This window comes from Schistocerca gregaria, chromosome 3, assembly GCF_023897955.1.
Source record: "Schistocerca gregaria isolate iqSchGreg1 chromosome 3, iqSchGreg1.2, whole genome shotgun sequence".
NCBI classification, from domain to species: Eukaryota; Metazoa; Arthropoda; class Insecta; order Orthoptera; family Acrididae; genus Schistocerca; species Schistocerca gregaria.
The window spans coordinates 297,470,087-297,496,424 of NC_064922.1; the positions used below are offsets into that span (position 1 = coordinate 297,470,087).

At 43.0% G+C, this 26,338-nt stretch overlaps 1 protein-coding gene across 2 annotated transcripts in view; it reads left to right on the top strand.

Annotated features, from left to right (window-relative positions):
• The first annotated feature begins 1,772 nt into the window (after positions 1–1,772).
• The window catches only part of LOC126355749 (homeobox protein engrailed-1-like), a 440,119-nt gene continuing 415,553 nt past the window's right edge, over positions 1,773–26,338 (top strand). For both annotated transcript variants that reach the window (XM_050006139.1, XM_050006138.1), the window contains exon 1: positions 1,773–4,728. In XM_050006139.1, coding sequence (XP_049862096.1) covers positions 3,663–4,728 — 1,066 coding nt within the window. In that variant the 5' untranslated portion in view covers positions 1,773–3,662. The remainder of the gene's footprint in view (positions 4,729–26,338) is intronic.

Below are 26,338 nucleotides of genomic sequence, written 5' to 3' on the forward strand. Positions count from 1 at the left end.
GTATGACTTAACTACACGGTAAACGATAGCGTCATCTGCAAGCAATCTAAGACGGCTGCTCAAATCCTTTCTATAGATACACAGATCAGGAACAGAAGAGTGCCTGTAATAGATTCTTGGGGAACGCCAGATATCGCTTCCGTTCATTCGATGGCTTCCCGTCTATTAGAATCTACTACGAACTGTGACCCTGGCAGGAAGTTACGAATGCAGTCGCACAACTGAGACGATAATCGACAGGCATGCTACTTTATTTGATGCCGTTTGTGAGAAACGTAAAAAGCCTTCTAGAACTGTAGAAATACTGTATTACCTTGGGAAAGCACTCATTGTCACCTCTGGTTGTAACTATTGACATTCACGTTGCTGTGTTTTTCATCCGTGCTTGGATCGAAATTTTCACACTTACAACATTAAGAGCTGCTGCTAGTTACGGAATGATGAAATAGTTCAACCATCTTTGTACTTTTAATGTCTGGTTTTTGCTCATCCATTGCAGTTCTTGCGTAATTGCAACCGAAGACTAACAAAGGAAATCAAGATTTTTCACAGGAATTTTTTTACTTAAACCGTTGATATCTTGCACTTAAATTATAATTCCGTAAAAAGTATATCTGATAAGTCGTGCCATATTCCGTATTATCAGTTAACCTGCCGAACGATCCAATGTTCAAGACACCGCAGTCCCATTCCGGAAACCCAAGGTTCAAATCTAGGTCATGTCATTCTGGAATGATTAACATTTCCCACTGTTTTTCTAAGAGAGTATCGAAACATGTGACATAAACGGGCGCACACTTTGATTGCACTAACTTAGGAGTTTAATTTATTGCACCACACAGGGACCGCTGACCTTAGTATGCGACAACAATTGCAACTTGATCCGTCAGCCCATTCCCAACAAAAATTGTTCTTATTAGTCGGACAGAAAGACCGATAGGCGGACGACAAAGTGATCTTGTAACGATTCCGTTTTTACCGATCGAGGTACATAACATATAAAAACGCATTTTATACGACAGAGAATTTTTAACTTTCTTTTCATCAAAGAAGGAATATTACAATGTAATTACTGATGAGAGAATACAATTGTTGAAACATTTTAAGCCTGAAAGAATGTAACGGCATGTTGGCAAAAAAACAAGAGTGCTGCGTTAGTCACTTATTTTGAAATCGCACATTTTGTGACATGTCTTCATGTTATTCCGCTTTACTAAATCGTGATCATAAGAAGTTTTCCTGGGTTGTCTCAGACATGATACTTGCTGACTCTGGAAATGCGAAATCTCTCTAGAAGTGTACTTAAGAAACCGCGGGACGCAAACACGCGCTTCTCCAGCCCAGAAAAAGAAATCGCCCGGCTAATGGAATCCGGCTGCGGCGCGCCAGTAAGAAAGGCCGCATCATCCGGTTGCTCGGGGCCACGCAGGCAGCCGGCGGCGGCTGTCGTCGCCTCGTTCGCCCGCGCGACAACCCCGTAACACAATTAGTAAAAACATTTTACGTGCCCCTTCCTCCCTACTTGTCGGCGGGGAGAACGACGTCGGCCCGTGAAGAACGCCGGCGCCGTTGCGGGCGCGCTCTGTCCCCATTAGCTCCGCGTGCCTACCTCCGCGGCGCGGGCCGAACCGCGCTCGCCATTGGCTGCCGTCGGCGCGCTGTGGGCGTCGACGGCGGCGGCGCCTCGCCCAATGGCAGCGCCAGACGCCCAATAGGTGGGCGGAGCTTGCTCGATTGGCTGTAACGTGTCCGGAGGAGTTGTCGGCAGGAAGTTGTCGGCAGTACGGCGGCGGAGTGGGGGGTGAGACAAGCACGTTCGCCTGGCGGGGAAGTGGCGGGGAGGGGCCGACCGCTCGGGCCAGAGCGGCCAGAACGTCTGGTTAGTCGCTGCGTCGAACACGCTCGCGGGCGCTCGGCGCCGCTTTTTATCGATACTGCGGCATCGAAAGAGAGCTGCGATACGTGGCTCACTGAAGACGCGATTTTGGACATCATATTAGTACCACCTGCCGCGTACAGTTTTTTGATCCGCGTTTGCTAGACGTCTGCACTGTAGGAGCAGTATCTGATTAGTCGAGTGTCTACCAGAACAGCGCGCAGCTCGATGAAGTGTTTCACAGCTCAACATGCAAGCGCACCTACCTGCGTGGAATACGGGGACCGCTCCTGTTGACACTTGCTCAGTGAGACAGAGGTAAACAGTGCCGTCGTGTGCGACACATCCAGTCCCCCCTCCTCCCCCCCCCCCTCCTGCCACCTTCCACCCCCTCCCCCCCCACCTCCCTCGCGCCCCCGTACCCCCTCCACGCGGCCGCGCGGCTGTCAAGAGGCAATCTGTAAGCGGCTCACCAATACGACGACTCGCCGTGACCGCGTGGCTCCCGAGCCAGATCCTAATTTATCGGGGCCGATAAACCGGCCGTGGCAGCCAGCAGCTTTGAAGTGTGCCGCGCCGCCGCAGGCACAGACGCGCCGGCGAGAAGCGAGCGGCCGGCTGCTGCCTCCCGCCTCCTCCAGCGCACCCCGCCGGCGGAACGAGACGGCGCGGTGGAGAGAAGAGAAGAGAAGGACGGCGGCGACAAAAGGAAGCACGCGAGGAGGAGCTCGCCTAATAAATCTGCGCCTGCAATTGCAATACTTCTCCCCTTCATTTGCCCCGGCCTGTAGCCGTTCGCCCCGGAGGAGTCGACCAATCGCCCCGCGGTCGGCGGTCGTCGCAGACGTCTGCCCTGGCCAGCCCTCTTCAGCGTCAACTGGGGACCGCCTTCCAGCTCTTCACTGTGCGCCAGTTCGAAGACATTGGGCTACGACTGTGCTTGTCAAACTACACTGACATTTCGACGCGAATTGTAACACTTTCTTCCATTCCGCAGGAAAGTGACTGGTAAAGAACTGTGAAAAAAAGATATATTCTGCCGTGTGACAGTTGAACAGTGCTGAGATATGGACATTTGAGATGACTAGATCCAAGACATCAATGGCAACATGTGAAGTGTGTTGGTAGAAGTGCATTTTAAGTGGATATGCTGATAGTGGACAAGAATTTTGGGCAGGCCTATCAGGGAAATACACTGTACACTACCGAAGTTGAGAATGAGTATATCTTCCCTAATGGAGTGGAAAAAAGAATTCTGAAAGTGACTTCTCAATACTTTTGAGGTGGCCTGGGAAGCGAAATTGGTGAGTGTGTGTCGTTTGCACCTAGGGGACGTAAAATACATGGTCACATAGTGTTTGATTGGAGTGATAAAACTGAATGTTTTAGAGTGATGGTGTATTTGTGAAGATGCTTCCGTTGTCATTAAATGGTATGAGTAAAGAATATTTGAACTGAACTTCTGGGATTGGTAAGCTTGTAATCGTTAGTAGACTGGTGTACTTTGGATAGACTTGCTTCGACGCTGGAAACTGAGCATCCAATTGGGACCAAATAATAATTCTGAAGTGGCCTGGGAGTGATACTAATGACAGTATCATTTTACACCGACAGGACTACCTGAAGTCGTCGATATTTCAGTTTGAACGGGCCTGTAGAGCAGTGATATACGGATGGATGTCAGATTAACCTGCTAGGCGTTGCGCGTTTGAGCAGAGATCGTACCTATAGCAGCGCAGACGTCCACCGATGAGCAGGCGGTGAGGAGAGTCGGAGACGTGATCCGATGGACGCAGTGGGCTTCCTGAGGGTGCGCAGTCTGCCCCAGATGTGCAGCAGCCCGCTGGCCGCCTCCGACTCGGCGCCGGGCAGCCCGCTGGAGGCGTCGCCGCAGCCGCCTCCGGGACGGCGCCTCCGCGACGACGACACGGACGCCGACGAAGACGACGACGACATTAGCGTGGGCTGCCCGTCGCCCTCGCCGGCGGCCGTCCGCCGCCAGCAGCAGCGCCAGCGCAGCCCCGTCTCGTCGCCCGGCTCCTCCACCTGCCGCACCGCGACCTGCGACGCCGCCTCCGACGACGACGACGAGGACGACGACGTCGTCCGGCGCGACGAGGAGGAGGACGACTACTTCAAGCCGCTCAAGAGGCTCAAGATGATGAACATCGACAAGGCGGCGGCGGAGAGGCCTGCCAGGCCGACGCCGCCTCCGCTGCCGAGCGGAGTCGAGCGGACCGCCTCGGCGACGCCCCCACGAGCCTCCGGAGGCGGCGTAAAGTCCTTCTTCATCCTCGACATCCTGAACCACTGCCCGCGTACCAACGGCCAGCAGCAGCAACAGCCGCCCCCGACGTCGGCGGCGCCGCCTCCGGGCGACCCGACGCCCGCCTCTACTGCCCGGATCGTGCGCCCCTGGGACTTGGGCCCCGCGGCGGCGGCGGCGGCCGTGGCGGCGGCGGCGGCAGCGGCGGCGGCGGCCGGGGGCGGCGTCGTGCCGGTGGACAGGTACCGCGCCAGCGCCGCCGCCCACCACCACCGTCCCAAGTCGGCGGACTTCTGCTACGCCAGCGAGACCACGTGCAGCAGCGGCCGCTCCAGCAGCGACTGCTGCACCAGCCCGGACCTCGCCGCCAGCCCGGCGTCGGGGGCGGCGGCGTCGGCGGCCAGACACCCGGGGGCGGCGCAGAGCTCCGGGGGCGGCGGCAGGCACCCGGCGCGATGCGGCAAGGGGGCGGCGGGCCAGCACCACGGCAAGGGCGGCGCCCAGGGCAGCAACACGTCGCCGCTGGACGCGCTCTTCCAGATGACGAGCAAGACCTTCGAGGAGCTCAACGGGGAGGCCGTATCAGGTGAGCACGACGGATCATCTTGTCTTCCATTACCTCACACATGTGCACGTCACTTTTCAGTTTCTCAGATCCGGAAGCAACAAATGGCACGGAGCAAATGCGTTGCCCTCCAGTGACAAGTGTGAATCTCATCAAAATCCTTCTGGGGATGCTGCCACGTTTACTTTAAAAAAATAATTAAACACTGTTGTTCTTCTTATTACAGTAGGGCTCACAAAAATACACAGTGGTTACTAGCTTCAGCGAAATTAAATAGCCGTCTTCAGATCACTTGCATAGAATTTTTTTTTTTTTTTTTTGCCTATCAGATGTCAACAATCACACAGTGTGTAAATATTTTATGCTTGTCTTACATATTTTAGTGGTAACAGCTAACAATGCCAGGTAATCATCATACAAAAAAATTGTTCGTACACTGCTTCAGTCACTGTAATTTTTGCTTTTATCAGCACTATGCGTTTCGATAGTCATGCCATCAACATGAGGTCGATAAGGATACTTTCACATTGTCGAATTTGCTTGTCTATTTGGCAAGTAGCATCGTCATAAGGAAATTTAGCAACATAAAAGTGTCTTAATCCACCGAATGATGATGTCATGGTTATAGAAGCGCATAATGGTATAAAAATGTAAATAAAAAGAGTATAAAAATGACTGAAGCGATGTATCAGTATTTTTTATCTATCAATCGTACACCATGAAGACACATTTGTAAATATTTAAAATGCTAAAAAACTGAAATAACCTATATTCCTCATGGAATAAACGACGAATCTGTTCTGTAGCATAGTCCCGGCGAACCGAAGCGATTCGTAGATCCCTGCGTGCGTAAATCGATCGATAAGCACAGTTTCTGCTTTTTGAAAATTTTAAGTATTTTGTAAGATAATGCGGAGGTATGCGCAGAAGGACTTTCAGGCTACTGACAAGTTGTTATGAGCGTCATGAGTAGGTTTTACAAGTTAGACATGTCATGTACGTATCTGCTATGTACCACGTTGGACACTAAATACGTATGACAATATGATTAGCGAGTTTTAACATGATAAACTTGATGGTCGCCCATATCGTTTCTGCAAGTAGCCTTGTTGGCACCATCTGGAATTTTAAGTTAAATTTGTTCTTACGTCGCCGAAAATTTTCCAATGCAACTCGTGGAATATATTGGTCGCAAGTATTAAGTCAGGTTGGTTATTCACTGTAGTTGGGCAACGTAGCTATTTTGTATCATAGGACATATGAATCAGTGCTATTCACGGAACGCTTTGCATGTACTGTAATCTTTCAGAAACGTTTATGTAAGGGAATGTTTTCTCTATGTTTACATTCATGCTTTTCTGAACTGTTTGTGTTCGTTCTTGTGCGAATAAAGATTTGGTATGTACCTATCTGCGACCGAGGTATATAATGCCGAATCTACAGAATATATTCCTCTCACAGCTTTAAGCCATATTAAGCTAATCACTGTCCTTGCTATTTTACTAGGAACACTTGTTCTCGTCTTCAAGTTACAGCTGAAACTGTCGATAAGTCCCATTACCGAAATACTGTACACAAACGACGACTTAATACGTTTCAATATCAAACTATCGTAGCTGCTATGAATTCTTTTTCTAATTTCCATTAGCTTAGTTCATAATAATTTTGAAAAATAACACATTATCTCGTAATACCATCAACAACCACATTACTCTGGTATAAGATCTAATGATCACAGCTGCAAAATGTAGATAAAACACATCTCATTACATGTAGTGTTCCGTTGCAAAAAGAGTCCCACGAACTACAGGATACTCTCCTCCTGTTATTAATAACTTTTCTAACTACGGGAAACCATATGACTCCTCTTTTCCTTACATACTTCACAGCTTGTGTTAAGGAAAAAGTGACAGTATATAGGCTATTCCTGACTTAATTGTGAGAACTTCACATTTCGTTAACATCTTTAAAACATATGTACGTTTTCCGGCAGCCCTTGCATAACATCAGATTTTTCATGTATAGCCCTTTTTCCCACAGTACAGACGAACCACAACGTGAAAAAGGTAGAAACGTCTCCCCCGATTGTTACAACGAACCATCAAAATTCATCATTCACAGTTTTCCATGCAGAACAGAGAACATACGTGAAAATCATATTTCTCATATCAGATATTTCATGTAACAAAGTGCAAGGTAAACGTTGTCCGTGAGAAATACAATCGTTTCCTAATTTTCTTAATACTAAGGGTAAGGCATCTGACGTCGACTGCATTAGAATATACATTTTGTTAGTAGTGGTTGAATCCACGTATCTTTTTGTCTCGGAGGAGTGTGATCCATTAAGGTATTCTTACTACATTTATATTCGTGTTTTAAAAACCGTGATGGGAAAAAAAGGAAAAAAAATACGTATTCTAAACAATATGCATGGTACATAAATTAAGTGTCATAATGTAGCAGTTTGTAGCGGATTGCGTCTGTTTGCACTTTTCTAGCGTCGCCGAGTTAGGCCAAAATATTAACTTTCGTAGCTACAGCCGTTATCATTCCGCAAACGTGATTTAAGTTTATAGATAAAGAGAAACAGCTTTCCCCGTCAAATCACTAGTATTTCGGAATCATGTCTGTGCTCTATGAATTATTCAAAGTATATTTCGATTGAGATAACATGAAACTACCTTTCCTTGCAGAGTCATTTTACATTTATTTTCGAAGTACTTATCATGAGGAAAAATTTCGAAAATAACTGTCACAATTTTTACTTTTATCTTCTAGAATGATTGTCCCCATCGTGTTCAATTTTAGGAAAAAAGACTGTTCACATTTCGGTGGAAATTAGGCACCGGTACATGTTTCGCTGGCTAACAAAGTTTACTTCTGCGATGGCTGTAAATCATTGATTGTTGTCCGAAATGTTCCGCCAAGAAATCAAAATGTATTCTTATCTATTAACTGCCAGTCACGTAGGTCTATATGACGGAATATATTAGTGTCAACTTTAGTGGGAGAACCGAAATGTAACACAAATAGAAATATTTTTGTCTTGTTGGTAATGTATTGCGTTATTATTTTTGGAAATTTGTCGACAGTTTTGACCTATTTTTTCACTTCTGTTTCGTAGTTCACGTCATTTGTTCAGAAAAAATATATAATAGAAGTTTTTCAGCTATTCTGACTTTTCTCAATAAAAAGTGGATATATTACATTGCTACGAACAATTTACAGTGCACATAATATTCGTGCGTAAAATGGTATTTGACACACTGGCTATTTACAACACATCAGAAGGCCTTTCATACAGTCTTGAAGACAGTAGAACCGTACAAAACGTTGCATAGTGGTATAACACGAGAAGCCAAAAATAAAAGCTCCGCTTATTACAGAGCATTCGTACGTGCATCGTTAATCTCTTATTATTACAGTGAAAAGCGCAAAATTACTTAAATACTTGGTAAAAAATTATTTTCAGTTATTATAACGGATTTGTCTTTATCAGGTGAAATCAAATTATCTAATTTGCTTGTCTTGGATACTTCTTCAGTCGAGAGAAATTGTCATTTAAAGTGAATTAGATGTTTAAGTCTCCAAATTGTAGAAATAGGGTTCCATAAACGGTACGCATTGACTGAAAATTTCGTCTCACAACTTAATGTGTGTATATGGGATGCGCTTAAGAACGCTACAAGAAATCTGGTAAAGAAATGTGGAGGTGAAACGGAGGGAGCGGCTATGTAAACAGTTTATCCGGTATCGTTTCTCCACATTAAGGCGTTCCTAAACATTTTTCCTCTTACCAATAACACCGCGAGTCTCTTGGCCGCAACACACAGTATTTTTTAAATCAGATTTAGTTTATTTCAAAGTTCTGCGCTGGAACTGTGATTTATGAAGAGTGCGCAATGGAATTTTCTTCGTGCTCAGTATCTGCTCGCTAAGGCTGCGGGAATACTCGTGGATATTCAGCAGCAAATTGCGAGTCTTAAACTGTCTTAATCAGCTACTGAATTCCTTAAATTTTACGTCTCCATTTATTTACGGAATTACGAGTTGATCTCGACAGTGCTTAACGTAGAATAAAGGACGAAATTCGTTGAAATACCGCATCATTTCACTTCATAGGATAAAACGTGCTCCTCGATAAGTATATACTAGAATTTACCTGTAGCCGTTTTCAGGAATGGTGCTAATAAACGACTGTTGGGAAAGGACAAGAAATAACAGACACATAAACTTCGTCTTGTGGTGCTACTCGTTTACAGCATAATGAGTTGTATACTGTAAAAAAAAATTACATTGGGAAACAGGGTGTTGGAATTTTTCCTTGCGGAAAGCGAGAAGGAATTAAATTGTTCCTTTAAGCCACATCTAACCTCAGTTATGAAGTCAAGGCTACCATGCATTTCTTCAGAAATATTTTCCAAATTCCTGTGGGTGTAGGTGTCAGTTGCCAGAGTATATTACAGTCGATCACTTCGTCTGCTGTACAAAATAAAATAAATAAACAGATCTCGAAATATAGCCAGACATCCAGTTCTGATATCGTCCAGTGCATCCATACTTTGCTACTCATGGTTTTCTTCTTCATCTCATAAATGTTCTACATCCTAAATTATTAAAATGACTGCATATTCATAGACAACTTCACCAAATGTTTATGCAGGAAACATTTGCGGTGGTTATCGGTTACTAGCACCAATGATGGTGGGACAACTTCATCATCAACAGTTACAACAATAATACCGGTATTTCCACGGAATGAAACAGATATTAACTTTTTGATACACCAAGATACAACAGTACATATCTTTTTGCTTTTGGGCATTGTTACTTTCTGTTTACATCTAGGGCATCAGTTGTATTTTATATACTATGACAAAACACCATGAATTCATTGAAAATATTTTCATCCCAATAATTTTCGTACGTTTGTGTTGTTGTTCCGTGGATTCTGATAGAAACTTGTGTTAATAATTTACTTTTTACACTATTATACACAACGTCTTCGTCCTAGTGAAGTCACTGGCTAAATTTCTTTCTCCAACTACAAACGGGCAGAATTAAACATACTCCATTAGACTTTATAGTTTTTTATCGAGTTTTACCATATTTTAGAAATTAACGTTTGTCTGCTGCTTGTTCCGCGTTGCGGCAGCTACAAAAAAATCTGTTCAGAATATATCAGATACATGGAAGAAGAGAGGAACACTTAATTGAAATCGATTCATAGACGTCCAAAACTTACTTTTAACTTGTCGATAAAAATTAAAATGTAAAGGAAATGCAGTTTAAAAACTTAATGCAGTAACAGCATCTCAGTTACTTCACGTGTGCTCGCCTGCGTGTTTTCATTTGCTACAAATATTATGTCATTTTCTAAATATAAAATTCTGTTGGTGAAATTGTTGCACCAACAATGACAACTGAACGCAGAAAGCACGACGATAAATGTATGAATATTATGGTACTCACACAAGCTGTTATTTTAACGTGCACTCTAACAAATTTAACAGGTCCAAGACAACGAAATAAGATTTTCAGCAAATTTTAATGCGGAAAGTGCAATCTTAGGCGTTTTTACGCCGTAGCCTTTATATCTGCCGAGATATCTGAGTATAAATGATATCATAAATGGAATTCTATGTCTCCTTTATAATCGCTGATAGACGGAATTCAGCCAAAAAAGATTTGCCAACGTTTGCAATGAAACACTTCGTAAAAAATCGACAATCCACGGTATTACATAAACTGTCATTTTTGCAGAACATGTCACTACATCATTTAGAAGCTCTATTCCACTTTAGAATGCTTCTGAGGAACTGTCGCATTAAAAAAAAAGGAACTGTGTTAAAAAGGCTGATGTTTTACTGTCTTGTTGAGTAAAAGCAGCTGCAATCATTAATCACCTCGTGAAATACACCGCATTAATTCTTTCATCGGAAATATATTTTGGCTTGTTAATGATATTGACCATGTATTTTCATCTAGACGTATTTTAACATAAGAAGTAGTAAAATAATGACCAGCTTATTCTCCGAAATACGAACATCAACTTTCGTTCCCCAATGGAAACTGACTTTCACTGCCGGAACAGATTTTAATAAGACAAATTCAGCTATATAGGCTTTTGCACACGTGACAAAAAATGTGGGGGTAACATTCGTTTAAAATTAAGATATTTATTTTATTCTTGTGTAGGCTGTCATACACAATCCTGAATAATAATTGTCTCTCATGGAAAATACACGTCGTGAGGAGAAAGGGATACTTGATCTATTGTATTTTGCTTCTCAGAGTAGCTGAATGAAGTACAGTGAAATATCTGTCAAAGTGGATAATGCTTGTGTTGAGACCAAAAATTCTTGTCCCCACGTCCCTAGCAAATAATTTAAATTATCATGCATTACTGCGTCACGCGATCTTTCGTAATAATTTCCAACTAAAAGTCATTAGCTTATTAATTACGATCCAGTAATGTGATTTTTTGTTAGTAATCACATACAGCCACCGTCATGTCATTAGCGACAAGAACAACAGAAATGATTCAGTTTTCAGGCATTTTTACTCAGTGATTTATTTCCGGACCTATAGAACATTTACATCATTTATTTTATCTAAGCCTACTGAGAAATGCAATATAACAGCAAAATATAAAGTCATTATCTTTGTAAAACAAAACTTTTGTCACAATCATATTTGTTGAAAAGCCCACGAAAAGACATTGATCACTATATTAGGAGGAATTTGGAGATATTCCTCTGTAAGAAAACATATCACCGGTGCCAAAAGAAGTATGAGGCGAAATAATGATAGTATGTACCCCTTCAGTCCAAAAATTCCCGCAAATGGATTAATAAATGATAACAAAATTTAATATGGTGGTTTCCTATGCTTTAGATGTTGTACGTTGTCTCCCCGCACCCCGTCACACTTGAGTACGGAGCATAGGAAGTTCATAGAACGACATGAAACTGTCAGAAAAGTAGACTACTTCAATAGGAGGTTCTTTAACTTTCGTGCCGCATTACTACCTTCTTCGGTCATGGCGAAACATTCTGCACTTCGTCGTTTCATGGTTGGTTCGAATTAGTAACACCAAGTCTCTCCACTCGTGTTGACTTTTTCCAGAAAAGAATCGTCCTTGCTGTTCATTTCAGTCAAGCCACAGGAGGCGCCCACGTGTCGCTGTTCGTTGTTCGGGAGTCAAGGTGTATGGAACAAACTTTGCACTTACTTTTCTCTGCTTCATAACATTCCTGAGAATGCCTTGGACACATGATTTAGAGATGTTCAGTTCGTTGCAGCACCGCGATTTGTGTTACAACGTTGACACACTACGGCCGAACGTCCACTACTTAACACCGCCTTCTCGCAACTGATTGGTCGAAAGCATATCTGTTGTTTATAGTTGTTAGGTGAAGCTGCCACAATAGTTTTGAGCTATTGTGGTTTATGCTACAGGTTAAAAATACAACACGTAACTATTAGCGTGCGCGGCATATACCGAAAATAACAGATATTCTGAAACCGCAGTGTTTCAATCGGCATCGCTCTAATGGAAGTTATATGCTCTTACGTTGCTCCGACCCGTTAACTGAGTTACTTATAACAGAACGTGTACGATTGTGCTCCTTGACGTTTTCCCCATTAACTAATCACTACCGGCGCTGAAAGAAGCTTTAAAAGTGGTAGAAATAATTTTGGGTATGACAGGAGATCGAAACCTAGTACTTCCGATTTGCAGTGTTTTATGGCGGTATACCGCCTACTTGCATGAAATAAATAGAAAAGGAGTGATTAAAATCTATTGAAACAACAAATTCTCAAACCATGCTGTTTTAACACACGGAGTACAGCAAAGAAGAACTTAAAATACAACAATGAAAACGGAGAGTCATAAAGAAGAATCTATGAAATCTTATTTATGGGTTCTTCAAAATCTTATGGGACTTAACTGCTGAGGTCATCAGTCCCTAGGCGTACACACTACTTAACCTAAATTATCCTAAGGACAAACACACACACCCATGCACGAGGGAGGACTCTAACCTCCGCCGGGACCAGCCGCACAGTCCATCACTGCAGCGCCTTAAACCGCATGGCTAATCCTGCGCGGCATGGATTCTTCCGTTAGTTCCTGGTTGAACAATTCCAGATTTAAGGCTGAATAATACGTACACTGTTTTTGTTCTACTTGAACGAGAATAGTGTACTTGTTATTCAACCTTAAAAATTCGTGAAACCTAGATAAAAATACAGCAGAATAACTATACGTAAAATCAGTTTCGAAACGCCAGGGCAGATACATTTAATGGATGAGTGCTTAAAACTAATGGGTGAGGCAACCCCTTGCAACACCCTAACATCTCAGACCCAGTATTCGGGGAAGGAGCCCTGACAGTACACCCTACTTTAACACATGCACGACACTCAGGTCCTGTGGAAAACACAGATCTGTCCTCAGGTCATCAAAGTAGATGCTCTCAGTAGGCCTAAGAATTTACTGTATTGGCACCCGTGTTTCGCGTCTTTGAAACATTGTTAGGTCCCTTCGGCGTAAGAGAAAATCATGTGTCAATGGGCAACATACAACTCTTTAATGGAATCTGGCACTTACTACAGAGCCCCAACTTCTTACAAGAAAGAAATATAAATAGGCAGAAAAGGTCATTATTGGAAGCAGTCACATCCATAAAATGCATACGCAACTGTTTAAAGCGGAACGGCCACATTGAACCAATCGCAGATACGGTAGATGCGAAGCAGATTCATTGACTCCGTACACTAAGAAGGTATCTTACAAAACACTCGTTTGACCAGTTCTTAAATATTGCTTGTCAGTCTCGGATCCGCATCAGGTAGGACAGAGGAAACAGAGTAGATACAAAAAAGATCAGTGCGTTTCTTTACAGCTTCATTTAGTAAGTGCGAAAGCGCACAGAGATGCTCTGCCAACTCCATTGGCAGGCACTGCAAGAGAGGCGCTCTGCATCACTGTGTGGTTTACTATTCCACAGTACATTCGCAGAAGAGTCTACCAGTATATTTATTTACTCTACGCATATCTCGCGAAGAGACAATGAAGATAACGTTAGAGAAATTCGAGCTCACTAGCGTACTTAATCAGCAATTATTCTTCCCGCGAAACATTCGCGACGGAAACAGGAAGTTGGGGAAGTGACAGTGATGCGTAAAGCACCCTGTGCCACACACTGTAAGGTTTCCGGCAGAGTACGAATATAGATGTAGTTGCAGATGTACTGAGGGCACTCTGGGGTACTAAAGAACAGATACGAAGCCAATGTTCTCCTTTGTTATGGTTCAATAATTCTTCGAGGTTGGTGACATTAGAAAGGGAGCTTTATTTCACTTTGTAGAAGGCTGGGGTGGTCTTTCGGAAGGGAGCATTTCCGGAATTTATGGAATGTAAGAAGTTGGTATAAAAACAGGGAGGATGACACACTCCTCACAAGCAGGGGAGAGTTGTTATCGATGAGCCATCTAAGAAAATGTGTAATAAAATCGAGCCGAGCTTGTAGGTAGAGCCACCCCGTCGATCGCAACCTTCTCGTATTCTCCACACAGGCACAGCCCCAAGTGACGAAATCTAACGACAGATTCCGCGTTCTTGTTTAGATTTCTCATTCGTAATTTATTGTGTCAGTGAGACTAGTAGATCGGTAGTCGTATAGGGCATTTCAACGAGGGCTACAGATTCCCTTACGATAAAACACGTGTGCTCCCTCGCCTCTTCCCCCCTTCGACCCCCCTCCCTATCTGTCTCTCCTCTTACTGTGCCATTACCTCCACCTTCATCTCTGCCTCCTATGCGCGTTTGTTCTCCACTATTTCCTTTTTTTAAGTTTTTAAGTCACCCTCTTGTTTTTTACTGTTCCACAAATATGTCTTCAACCCCAGCGGCGGGGAAATTAAACGCGTTTGTTGGCGAGGGGAATAGGCCGGCAGCAGCGGCGGCGGCGGCGGCGGCGGCTCGGGCCGCTGTGAAACGCTACGCCGCCGCCGAAAGATATACAAGCGGGGGCGGGTGCGCTTGGCGGCCCACGCGCCACGAGCCACTTCCCCACTACAGAGCGCGAGCGGACTCTGTAGCGAGCCTACTCTTCAGCGCTACCCCCCCGAGACTCGCCACTAACCGGGCGAAGTCGCACTCAGGTTGTTGCAGAAGCGGCCGGCCGGAGTGGCCAAACGGTTCTAGGCCCTACAGTCTGGAACAGCGCGACCGCTGCGCTCGCCGGTTCGAATCCTGCCTCGGACATGGATGTGTGTGATGTCCTTAGGTTAGTTAGGTTTAACTAGTTCTAAGTTCTAGGGGACTGATGACCTCAGAAGTTAAGTCCCATAGTGCTCAGAGCCATTTGAATTTTTTTGTTGCAGAAGCCACAGCGTCCTTCTCTCAGGGTAGGGATGGGAGAAACCTACCGAAAACCGATACCGGCATTTTAGTTTCGAATAACTGGTATTTTTCGGTGTTTGTGGGCTCTCGGTTATAACAGGCGTATCTTTTTTATTTTTTGCTAATAACTGAGTAAAAATCCAAAACATCAGTTAACCAGAGTAGCAGTGTTAAATTTTTTCTTTTTTCAGTAAGCCTATATGGTAGTACCTCATTGTTGTCACCGAATGAGGAAACGAGTTCTTGAGAGACGGAGCACAAACTCGAAAAATGGCTCTGAGCACTACGGGACTCAACATCTGAGGTCATCAGTCCCATAGAGCTTAGAACTACTTAAACTTAACTAACCGAAGGACATCACACAAATCCATGCCCGAGGCAGGATTCGAACCTGCGACCGTAGCAGCAGCGCGGTTCCGCACTGAAACGCCTCGAACCGCTCGGCCATCCCGGCCGGCCCCAAGTTCTGCTTACGGTAGGATAGAGACGGAACTCGGCGTGCGTTCGAAGGAACAATCTCGGTATTTACCGCTGTTTAGTGGTATCACGGAAAACCTAAATTACGATGACTGCTAGTGAATTTAAATCGTTGTACTTCCGAATGCGAATCCAATGTGCTAACCACTGCGTTTCCCTCACGATTTCGTCGTCGGACATCAGTTGTGCCGGCCGTAGTGGCCGAGCGGTTCTAGGCGCTTCAGTCTGGAACCGCCGACCGCAACGGTCGCAGGTTCGAATCCTGCCTCGGGCATGGATGTGTGTGATATCCTTAGGTTAGTTAGGTTTAATTAGTTCTAAGTCCTAAAGGACTGTATGTCTCAGAAGTTAAGTCCCATAGTGCTCAGAGCCGTTTGAAAACCATCAGTTGTACTGCAGTATGGCACCACAACTAGTCTGCAAAAAGTTTCACGAAGTGATGTAGACATGAGGTACACTGCTTCATTTTCTTTAAAAGAGTAAATATCTGTTTCCCATTTCTGTGAAGTGCTAAAAAAAAGAGTAAGTTATGGCAACACTAATTTAAAAACTTAATAACAGTTCATTCGTAATATAATAAGCTTTTACCTGCTTGTAGCCCTGGAAAACGGACAAATAACACGAGAAAGACAGTTCTTCAGTCTCAGTTCTCAACATTTGGCACTAACTATTCGTAATGTGTAAACAGTCGTATGATTCCCGATTGCTAAATTTTTGAGCAGAGTTTCAAAAAATTATAGTCAGTGCAAGCTTAATCCTAATTTTTCGTAGTATTCAACCAGTTATCACTTTCCGAGAGGAGCAGCGAACAGTGCACGGACTAAGATTTCTTTTATTTGCCTACTTAAGTTAATATTTTGATTGTACGTATCTCGTTCGATCTCTGCGTTAATTACAGGAAACTATAACAATAAGAAACCGAAAATCGGCTATTTCAGAAATCAGTTGTTTTGTGCGATTTTGAATAGTGAGGTTAAACTGGTGTGAAAAAAAAAACGAAATAATCGAAAACTGGTTGTTGGCGATAACCACCATCCCTATCTCAGGGCAGTTCACCTCCAAATAATACAACACGAAACATCACTTCCCTGTGATCCGATTTAAAGTATTCGGCATTCTTTTCGTGTTTGCTTATAAATCAGTCTACGAAGAGGAAAAGCAGAATCGTTTTAGTTATTCGTATTGCTATATCTGGTAAAAAATACGATATTGTAATGCTAAAATAGTTAGTCATCCAGGGTAATACTGAACCAAGATATACTATATTCTGATAACTATTACACATAGAAAATGTATCTTTATCTCCATACAATCAGAGAATATAGTTTCTTTAAGAGGACCACATTAATAACACAGACTTTAATATATCATCGTCCTAAATATTATCGCTGATTAGTGCGCGATCTCACTTTGAAATTTAAGTCTTCAGATAAACAATATTAAAATCAATTTAGCACTCGTAATTACTTTGAGAAAATAGTTAAGTCCAACCAACATTACACTGAGGCGAGAAAAGTCCTGGGACACCTCCTAATATCGTGTCGGAGCTCCTTCTGCACGGCGTACTGCAGCAGATCGACGTGGAATACACTCAGTAAGTCGCTAGAAGTCCTCTACAGAAACACTGAGCCATGCTGTTTTTATAGCCGTCAACAATTGCGGAAGTGTTTGCCGGTGCACGATTTTGTGCACGATCAAACCTCTCGATTATGTCCCACCAATGTTCGATGGGATTCATGTCGGGCGATCTGGGTGGCCAGACCATTCGCTCCAATTGTCCACAATGTTCTGCCATATCGCATTTTCATTCATAAATATTCCATCGTTGTTTGGGAACGTGAAGTCTATTAATGGCTGCAAACAGTCTCCATCTAGGACCCAATCCATTACCTGTAGACTGCGCCCACAGCATTATGGAGCCAGCACCAGCATGCACAGTACCTTGTAGACAACTTGGCTCCACTGCTTCGTGGGTTCTGCGCCACTCTCTGACACTACCATCATCACTTACCAACTGAAATCGGGATTCAGCTGACCAGGCCACGATTTGACAGTCATCTGGGATCCAACAGATATGGTCACGATCCCAGGTGAGGATCTGCAGGCGCTGTTGTGCTCTTTGCTAAGGCACTCGCGTCGGTCGTGTGCTGCTAGAGTCCACTAACACCAAATTTAGCCGCGCTGTCATTACTGATACGTTCATCGTTCCGTCTCACATTGATTTCTGCGTTCTTTGACGCAGTGTTGCTTATCTATTAACATTGACAACTGTACGCAAACGCCGCCGCTCTCCATCGTTAAGTGAAGGCCATCGACTACAGATTTGTCCGTGGTGAAAGTCAATGCCCGACATTCGGTGTTCTCGGCACACTCTTGACAGTGTCGATCTTGGAATATTGAATTCCCTAACAATTTCCAAAACAGAATGTCTCATATATCTACCTGCAAGTACCATTCCGCTTTCAAAGTCTATTAATTCCCGTCGTGCGGTCATAATCACGTCGGATACCTTCACACATGAATCACTTGAGTACAAATAACAGCTCCGGCTATGCACTGTCCTTTTATATCTTTTGTACGCGATGCTAGCGCTATCGGTAAATCTGCATATCGGTATCCCATGACTTCGGTCACATCAATGTATTATTATTAATAAATCACTGATTATCTTTCAACTACGACTTCCGTCTGTTTTTTTATCAAAGTCAAATGTTGCAGATCACTAGGAAGAATCTTTCTGTTTCCTATTGATATGAAAGTATGTACAACACTTAAACATATACTTTCACTGAACACAACTCTCATAATTCTTCTCCATCGGCTAGTCCATCATTCATATGCAAGAAATAACTGTAAGAATAGGCTTGCCAGTATCATAGCATCAGCAATTTAACCGTCTGCTGTTACTAACAATCAGAGCTGTGACCTGTATAACAACCCGCACAGCAAGGCAGCAAAGCAAACAATGCAAACAAATCAATGAAAAATAAACGCGTTGTAACAGCTTCCTATATAGCCTACTAAACAAACTACTGTCGTTATTCTAATAATTATGTTGTGGCACTTATGGCACTTTACAAACTCTTGTACGTACATCTACGAATTTGTCTTTTTCCGAAACGCCTTCTTGCTGTAGCCATTATACATTTTATATCTTCTCTACTTCCGCGATAATCAGTCATTTTGCTGCCTGAATAACAGAATTCATCTCCCACTTTAGTGTCTCATTTCCCTACTTTATCTCCTCAACATTTCCTGATTTAATTCGCTTACATTCCATTATCCTTATTTTGCTTTTGTTGATGTTCATCTTATATACTCTTTTCAAGATATTAACCATTTCGTCCTTTGTTGTCTCTTACAGAATAACAATGTTATGATCAAACCTCAAAGTTTTTGTTTCTTCACTGTGAACTTTTTTTTCCTTTCCAATTTTCTGCTTGGTTTCCTCCACTGTTTGCTGTACCGATTGCATAACACTGGAGAAAGGCTTCAACCCTGTCTCACTCCTTTCCAAACCAATGTTCCCCTTTCACGTCCTCCAACTCTAGTAACTGGGGTCTCTTTTTTGTACAAGTTGTTAATAACCTTTGGCCCCCGCTATATTATACCTGTTATTACGCATTAAATATTGGCAAAACTGCCAACAAATCGCCTTTTTTCAAACCTTATACCCATCAAACTCAGTGCGAAACGCATCTTTGGGGTGATCGGTTTTCATAGAAGGTATTCTGGTAAAAAATAAACATAAAATAAAATATAAAAAATCAGCGAGTACGTGGTTGTTTTTGAAATATGACGGTAATAAATTTACAACATTCGAGTGAACTATGCAGCTCGCTCTCTCGTAGCATCGTCGCAAATACTTGATTGACTTGGCGAAACAGAACTAAAATTACTGAAGAGAAGACAGCATTCTCGCCTCTCAAGTGCCGCAAGACTCTCGTATATGCTTAAATGTAGTGCTTGATTTTGTACCGCGTGCCGGTACCTCTGACGACAAATAAACATTGAATTAACATTTTAAGACGGCTAAATTCCCAAAAAAGGTCACCTCCTGAAAGGTAACAGTACCGGAACCTCTTTTCTCACAAATCAGGCATGACTTAGATATAACAAATGCTTGTCTAGTACAATGAGATCCTCATGTCTTTTCGAGAAGTGAGGTTCAGAGTTATACGAGCCTGAATTATAGGAAATAGTACACTGGTAAGATAGAGCTGTTTCTTGAGAAACCTAGCGGACATAACTGTAGTAACACAATTACGGCAAAAAAATAAAAGCTACCATTACGCTGTGGCAATCAGCGAATTCCCTGTTTGAAAGGAAATTGGTACATGTGATAATGCGTTGAACAAACTCTCGATATGGTATACTGTTTTTGGTAAGATACTAGAATATTGTACCGTATGGTTTGAACTACTCATATTCAATCTGTAGAAGATGTACAACGGTAACCAGTAAAATGTAACGGAACAGAAGATTCTGTTCCCAATACGCTACTCTACGATTAAAGTCATTCGTTAGAGGAATGACTAGGCGTCATAGAGCGGGGCGCATTCCGAAAGTAAGAGCCATTCGGTCATTAAAAAAAAAACAAAATCGTAAGAAAAAGCTTTAATTGGCGGTTTCAGAGTTTTAGAAACCTACTATACTTTTCCCTGTATTCGCCGTTTACCATTACAACCACTTTTCGTAATGGTTCAAAAGGCTCTGAGCACTATGGGACTTAACATCTATGGTCATCAGTTCCCTAGAACTTAGAACTACTTACACCTAACTAACCTAAGGACAACACACAACACCCAGCCATCACGAGGCAGAGAAAATCCCTGACCCCACCGGGAATCGAACCCGGGAACCCGGGCACGGGAAGCGAGAACGCTACCACACGACCACGAGATGCGGGCTTTCGTAATGTTTCTCTACTTTCAAGCTGCATAAATTTCCGCTGCTTGCGAACTGAACCAACTGACAACCGTGATCTTGAGTTGTTTTTTTTTTTTTTTAACTGTCGGCTGCCAGGCCATTGTTTCAAGTGCAAGAACGACGTAATAGTCTTTGGTGTGAAGCATGCGGATGATCGAAATTGTTCTAACGCAAGTTCTGTTTTTCCTTGATGTAGGCAGCAGTGTGTGGGCACGTGTCGTCTCGCAGGAAGACGGTCTTACTGGACGACAGTTTCACTGTGAAACATTGCGTGTTCACCCAGATTCGAACTATACGTAGAACTTCCGTTCGTTCTACCCCTAACTGGAGGGGTAGACCTTTTAACGATATAGAGGAAAGCAAGCGGATACTCCGGTAGGACGGTAGCTGGGTAAGGTACTGGGTGTGTTCAAACTAACCTCCCTGCTGATAATCGTTTTAATTGCTTTATTTATTACTTTCCTTCACATGAACCTTTTTCAGTTCCTTAGATGGTACATTCCCCGGTTACATAATTTTTCCGCCCCTGGCAGACCACTTTTTTTTATCAGGGACTGTCTTCCATGCTCAATATACGTTGTTCCAGTGTTCATCTGCATTCTTCTGCTTTTGTGTATCGCAGTTACTAAGATGAGCTCTTCCCGAATCCTATGGCAGTCATTCGTACGTCATTCCGGTTTTGCAATAAAAGTTATTTCGCTCCTTTGCCAACAACTTTTTCCCTTAATAAAGGATTCACTTAGTTACAAAGTAGCAGAGATAGATCATTTTTGCAGACATCTTCCATGTGTCGGCTGTTCTTAGGCTTCTAATTTATCCTAGTGTCACCATTTTTCTGTAGCGTTACTCGGTGAGATTTGTTATTGTTCAACTAATTTCCTTTATATTGCCACTTCTGCCATAAAAACGAGGAAGAAAGCAGCTAAGAAGAAACGAAGAAGACGTGAGGGAGACAGTGGTGGGGCACAACTTGGTTATCAGCTCCTAGTATTAACATTTGTAAGTTTAAGAAACAATGAAGCAACCGCTGTTACTTGGTTTGTTAAACCTCCTCTGTTCGTAACGTCTTATGGCGCCTATGTCGAAACTGCCAGTTCTAGCTTTAGCTGCAGTGTTTCATAAGACAATAAATGCCCTCCTTCTACATCTTTCTTTGATACTTGGAAACAAAGCCCGTCATGTCAGCATCCCGACGATACTGCTTACCAGTCACGCCATAATGAAACATCACAAACAAAACGTTGACGAAATAGCGCTCGGGTATTTTAAGCTGATGGCACCATCAGTATACGAAAGTACCTCCCTGCCGTCCCCCCGCACTGTGAGCTAGGTAAATTTGCTTTCCCATCCTTTTCTGCCGTTTCGTATTCCAAATGGAGATCAGTTTGCTTGATAATTCATTCCCGTCGTTCTTTCACTTGCTAATGTCCCCATGTTTCGCTTTCTGTTTCGAGTGTTTCGATTGAAGTTGTAATAATATGCATATACTAAATGATATGTGGTCTCCAACCAGTCATTTTGCACATCTTTAGCGTAATTTCTCCCTTTAAATAAATTTAAGAAAAGGTTACCCAGGCAACGAAACGCGCACAATCAAGTTTTCGCACCCAAAGAGTAAGACAACAAGAGGCAGAGGATATTTGCTATTGTTACTCCACAAGCTTCCGTATAGTGTGTGGTGGAGAGTAATTCCTTCCAGCGTTAGCCTTAATGTGTCCTGTTCCAATATTCCGGTGAAGTGGGGGGGAAAAAAATAGTACATGTTGGTACGCGCCCTAATGCGTTTTATCTTGGTCTTACTGGCCTTGAACGAGATACGCAATGGATATAGCAGGAGTTTTTCACATTACATCTAAAATATTCAATTTTACATTATCTAAAGTAGTTTCACGGCAACAACGTCTCATTTCTTCCAGAAATTCCTATTTAAGTTCTCTAAGCCTCTCCGTTACACTTCGCTAAACGCTACGCCGACCTGTTACCACCCTTCACGAACGTCTCTGAATGTCTTTGTCGTTTTCATTCTGGTCGACCGCAAATACTAAAACAATATTCTATAACAGGTCACATTAGAGTTTTCTACAAAGTTCCGTTAACATATGGACTACAGTTTTCTACAATTTTCTCAGGTAGTCCAGTGTTTGGGATCATCGTCCCTATTACCAATTTCACACGTTCCTACTACTTCAGACCACTTCGTAGTTTCATATTTAGGTGTTTAAACGATGTGACAGACTTCATAAGATTACCACTAATGCTGTAATTTGATATCATCATGTTGTTTCCATTTTGATGCGCATTAGCGCCGATAAAGGTCTGATTCTTACGTGAAAGTTACAACATACGCTTCACTAGTTTCCAATTTCGAAATATCATTCTCTGCTGATCAATAACAAAATATAAATAATGTTGGTGGATCTCATGTATAGAAATTAACTACATCTATGAGGTGATGATGTCTGATTAGCCGCGCGGGATTAGCCGCGCGGTCTTTGGCGCTGCAGTTATGGACTGTGTGGCTGGTCCCAGCGGAGGGTCGAGTCCTCCCTCGGGCACGGGTGTGTGTGTTTGTCCTTAGGATAATTTAGGTTACGTAGTGTGTAAGCTTAGGGACTGATGACCTTAGCAGTTAAATCCCATTAGATTTCACACACATTTGAACATTTTGAACATTTCTGATTAGTAGCCATTTAGACTCGACGAACAACAGCAATATGCGTTTCAGAGTATTCGCAGGAGGTTTCTCTTCATAGATTTGCGTCTCTCGAAGTGTGACTTCGTATAGATAGATCGAGAATCACCATGTTGATTTACATCTGAGTTCAACTATCATTTCTAGTAATTTTCTAGCAGTAATTGGCAGTTCACTAATGAAATTATTGTGCTCCGTGATTCAATTCATAGCCAAACATGCTGAAGTACTTCTCTCCATACATAAGTTCAGTGGAGAAATGCTACAGGAATATTCAGTACCGGGTTTATCCAGTGACAGGGCAGAGATTTTGGGTGACAAACGTACTTTTGTACTCGGGATAGTCTCGGTAGTGTAGCAGAAAAGTGAACAAAAGAATTAAACATATAACATCTCGGTTGTTACACGAATACTGCTGTCGGTTTGAAGCGAAGAACAATTCCTACTACTTTTCCTGTATATTTTCACTCTCTAAACAAACTCACTCTTTCATCATCTTTCATTTAATTAAGTCAGAGCTCACGAGACCTCACATAGTGAGCTGAAAAATTATCATGTCACACTGTTTTTCTATGGCCAATTTTACCAGATGCAAACCACACAATTTTCAAAGGTTTTCCGTAGCGTTCTGCACGTAAGTTTGCTGTATGCTAACTAACTGATCACACACACAAGTTTCAGCAGACTTTTCCTGTTATCTTTCTTACGTCATCACATTAACGAGGCTTACTGAGAGAAACAGGCTCAGTGCGCTGTATGTAGTAGCTATATAGCGCAGTGAAACCAACGGCACTTTTTCACTAGCCGGAAGACGGCTTTACACGAACCACAAAAATTTCACACCGTATTCCCAGCAACATAGCCAGACAATGGTGTCCAACATCACTGAGGCCACACTATTCGCAGCGACATGTGCTGTTTGGAAATGTTTGCAGCACTGTATTTCCGGGTGTCGAGGATTTGCGTGAGTCATACTACGGCCGCGAAATGAACGAGAGAGGTATAGTGGAAGCGATTGCTGCTCTCATGAATCTTGCGATCCACAAGGGAAAAAGTTAGCGCATAAAATAAAGTCTGGCTTCTAGGATGTATTCTTTTCGAGTAAGTGAACTGCTCCGTACACATTAACTCGTGAACTAATATTGAATACATGCATTTTCCAGAATGCTGAAACATGATTTTGAACAATACCAACTGGAAGTCCGTCGGCTCAGGTGAATGGTCAGCGCGGCTGACAGCCATGCGGAGGACCAGGGTTCGATTTCCGGTACTGCCAGCGATTTTTTCTTGGTGTTAGGACTGGTATGGGGTGCTGCCAACATCGTGTTGCCAACTAGGAGCTACTTGACCGAGCAGGTCAAGAAAACTGACAGTCGCCTGCAGATCAGTGAACTGACCCCACGTACCGTATACAATGACGTCATTGCTAGGAGATGACACGGCGGTCGGACGGCGCCGGTGGGCCCACCAGCATCTGCGGATGGAGTTTAATTCTACAACACTAATACGAAGACCAAGAACGAAGAGCTCGAATTAAAAAGCCTGTAAGACAGAGATGTAGTGTTTCGCCCCTCCTTTTCATACATCGAGAAAGCAATGATGGAAAGAAAAGAAAGATTCAACAGTGAGATTAAAATTCTATTGTATGGTATGAACAGTCTAATGAGTACAGAAAATTGATTGAGAATAAATCGAAAAGAAAGACGAAAATACTAAGAAGCAGCAGAAATGAGAACAGCGAGAAACTTAACATCAAAACTGCTGATCACGAAATAGGTGATGTTAAGGAATTTTGCTGCCTAGGCAGCAAAATAGCACGTGATGGACAGAGCAACGAGCATGTAAAAAGCAGACCAGCACAGGCAAAAAGGGCATTCCTAACCAAAAGAAAACTAATAGTATCAAGCACGTGCCATGACTTGAGGAAGAAACTTCCGAGAATGCACCTTTGGAGCACAGCAATGTATGATAGTGAGACGTGGACTTTGGGAAAACCGGAACAGAAGAGAATGGAAGCATTTGAGATGTGGAGCTACAGAAAAAGTTGAAAATTAGGTGAGCTGATGAGGTAAGGAATGACGAGGTTCTCCGCAGAATCGGCAAGGAGAGGTATATGGGAAAACATTGGTAAGAAGAAGGGACAGGATGATAGCACATGTGTTAACACATCAAGGATAACTTTCATGGTCCTAGAGAGAGCTGTAGAGAGCAAAAACTATAGAGAAGACAGAGATTAGAATATATCCAGCAAGTAATGGAGGACGTAGGTGCTACTCCGAGATGAAAAGCTTAGCACAGGAGAGGAATTCGTGGCGGGCCGCAACCAACCAGTCAGAGGATTCATGACTAAAAATAAATAAATAAATGACTGTATACCAATTATAACCACAATAGCGATCTTACTTTTGGGATAGTGATTTGCCCCATGTCAGATGTACCTCTTCAAAGTGCACTTCTCATCGATACGCTTCTTGGCTCCATGCGTTTGCAACGCTTTGGCGGGAGGATTCAAGGAATTCATCAAAGTAGTTTAAAATAACAGTCTTAAGTTTGTATTAATATGTTATTGAAGTGCACTAGTTCAGTGAGAGAACTATTAATTTCATAAACACGATACATATACGTGCAGGGTCATGGGACATGAGAAGTACTGTGTACAAGCACTGTAATAATAATAAAAGAAATAGTTGGCAAACTGCTGTCCATGGAACACAGGTGATGTAGCTTCAGAAAAGCTTAGACGTCTTGAGAACCCATGTGGAATAAAATTATGGCTCACTACTGCATATCTTCTGCTAACAGGATAGCAGTGTGATTGTCCTTTTTCCGATTTCGGTTTTCGTATACATTTTTCTGTATTCCTTGGTCCTGGCCGTAGATTTACGTATCACAGTCATAGATTTCATGATTGTTTCGTTCGCCCCTCGTACATCGCTGCGGACAACCAACAAATCGAGTGCGTCAGTGTACGTGCGCCAACTTCTTAAGCGAAACGAAATACTGTTAACACTGTTTCACGTCCTATTCACTGCAGTACTGCCGGCGTGAGAAAAAGGGGGCAAGACTGAGAGTTAGAGGGAAACATTTACAGACAAAATGGAGAGAGGCATTGTTCGCCA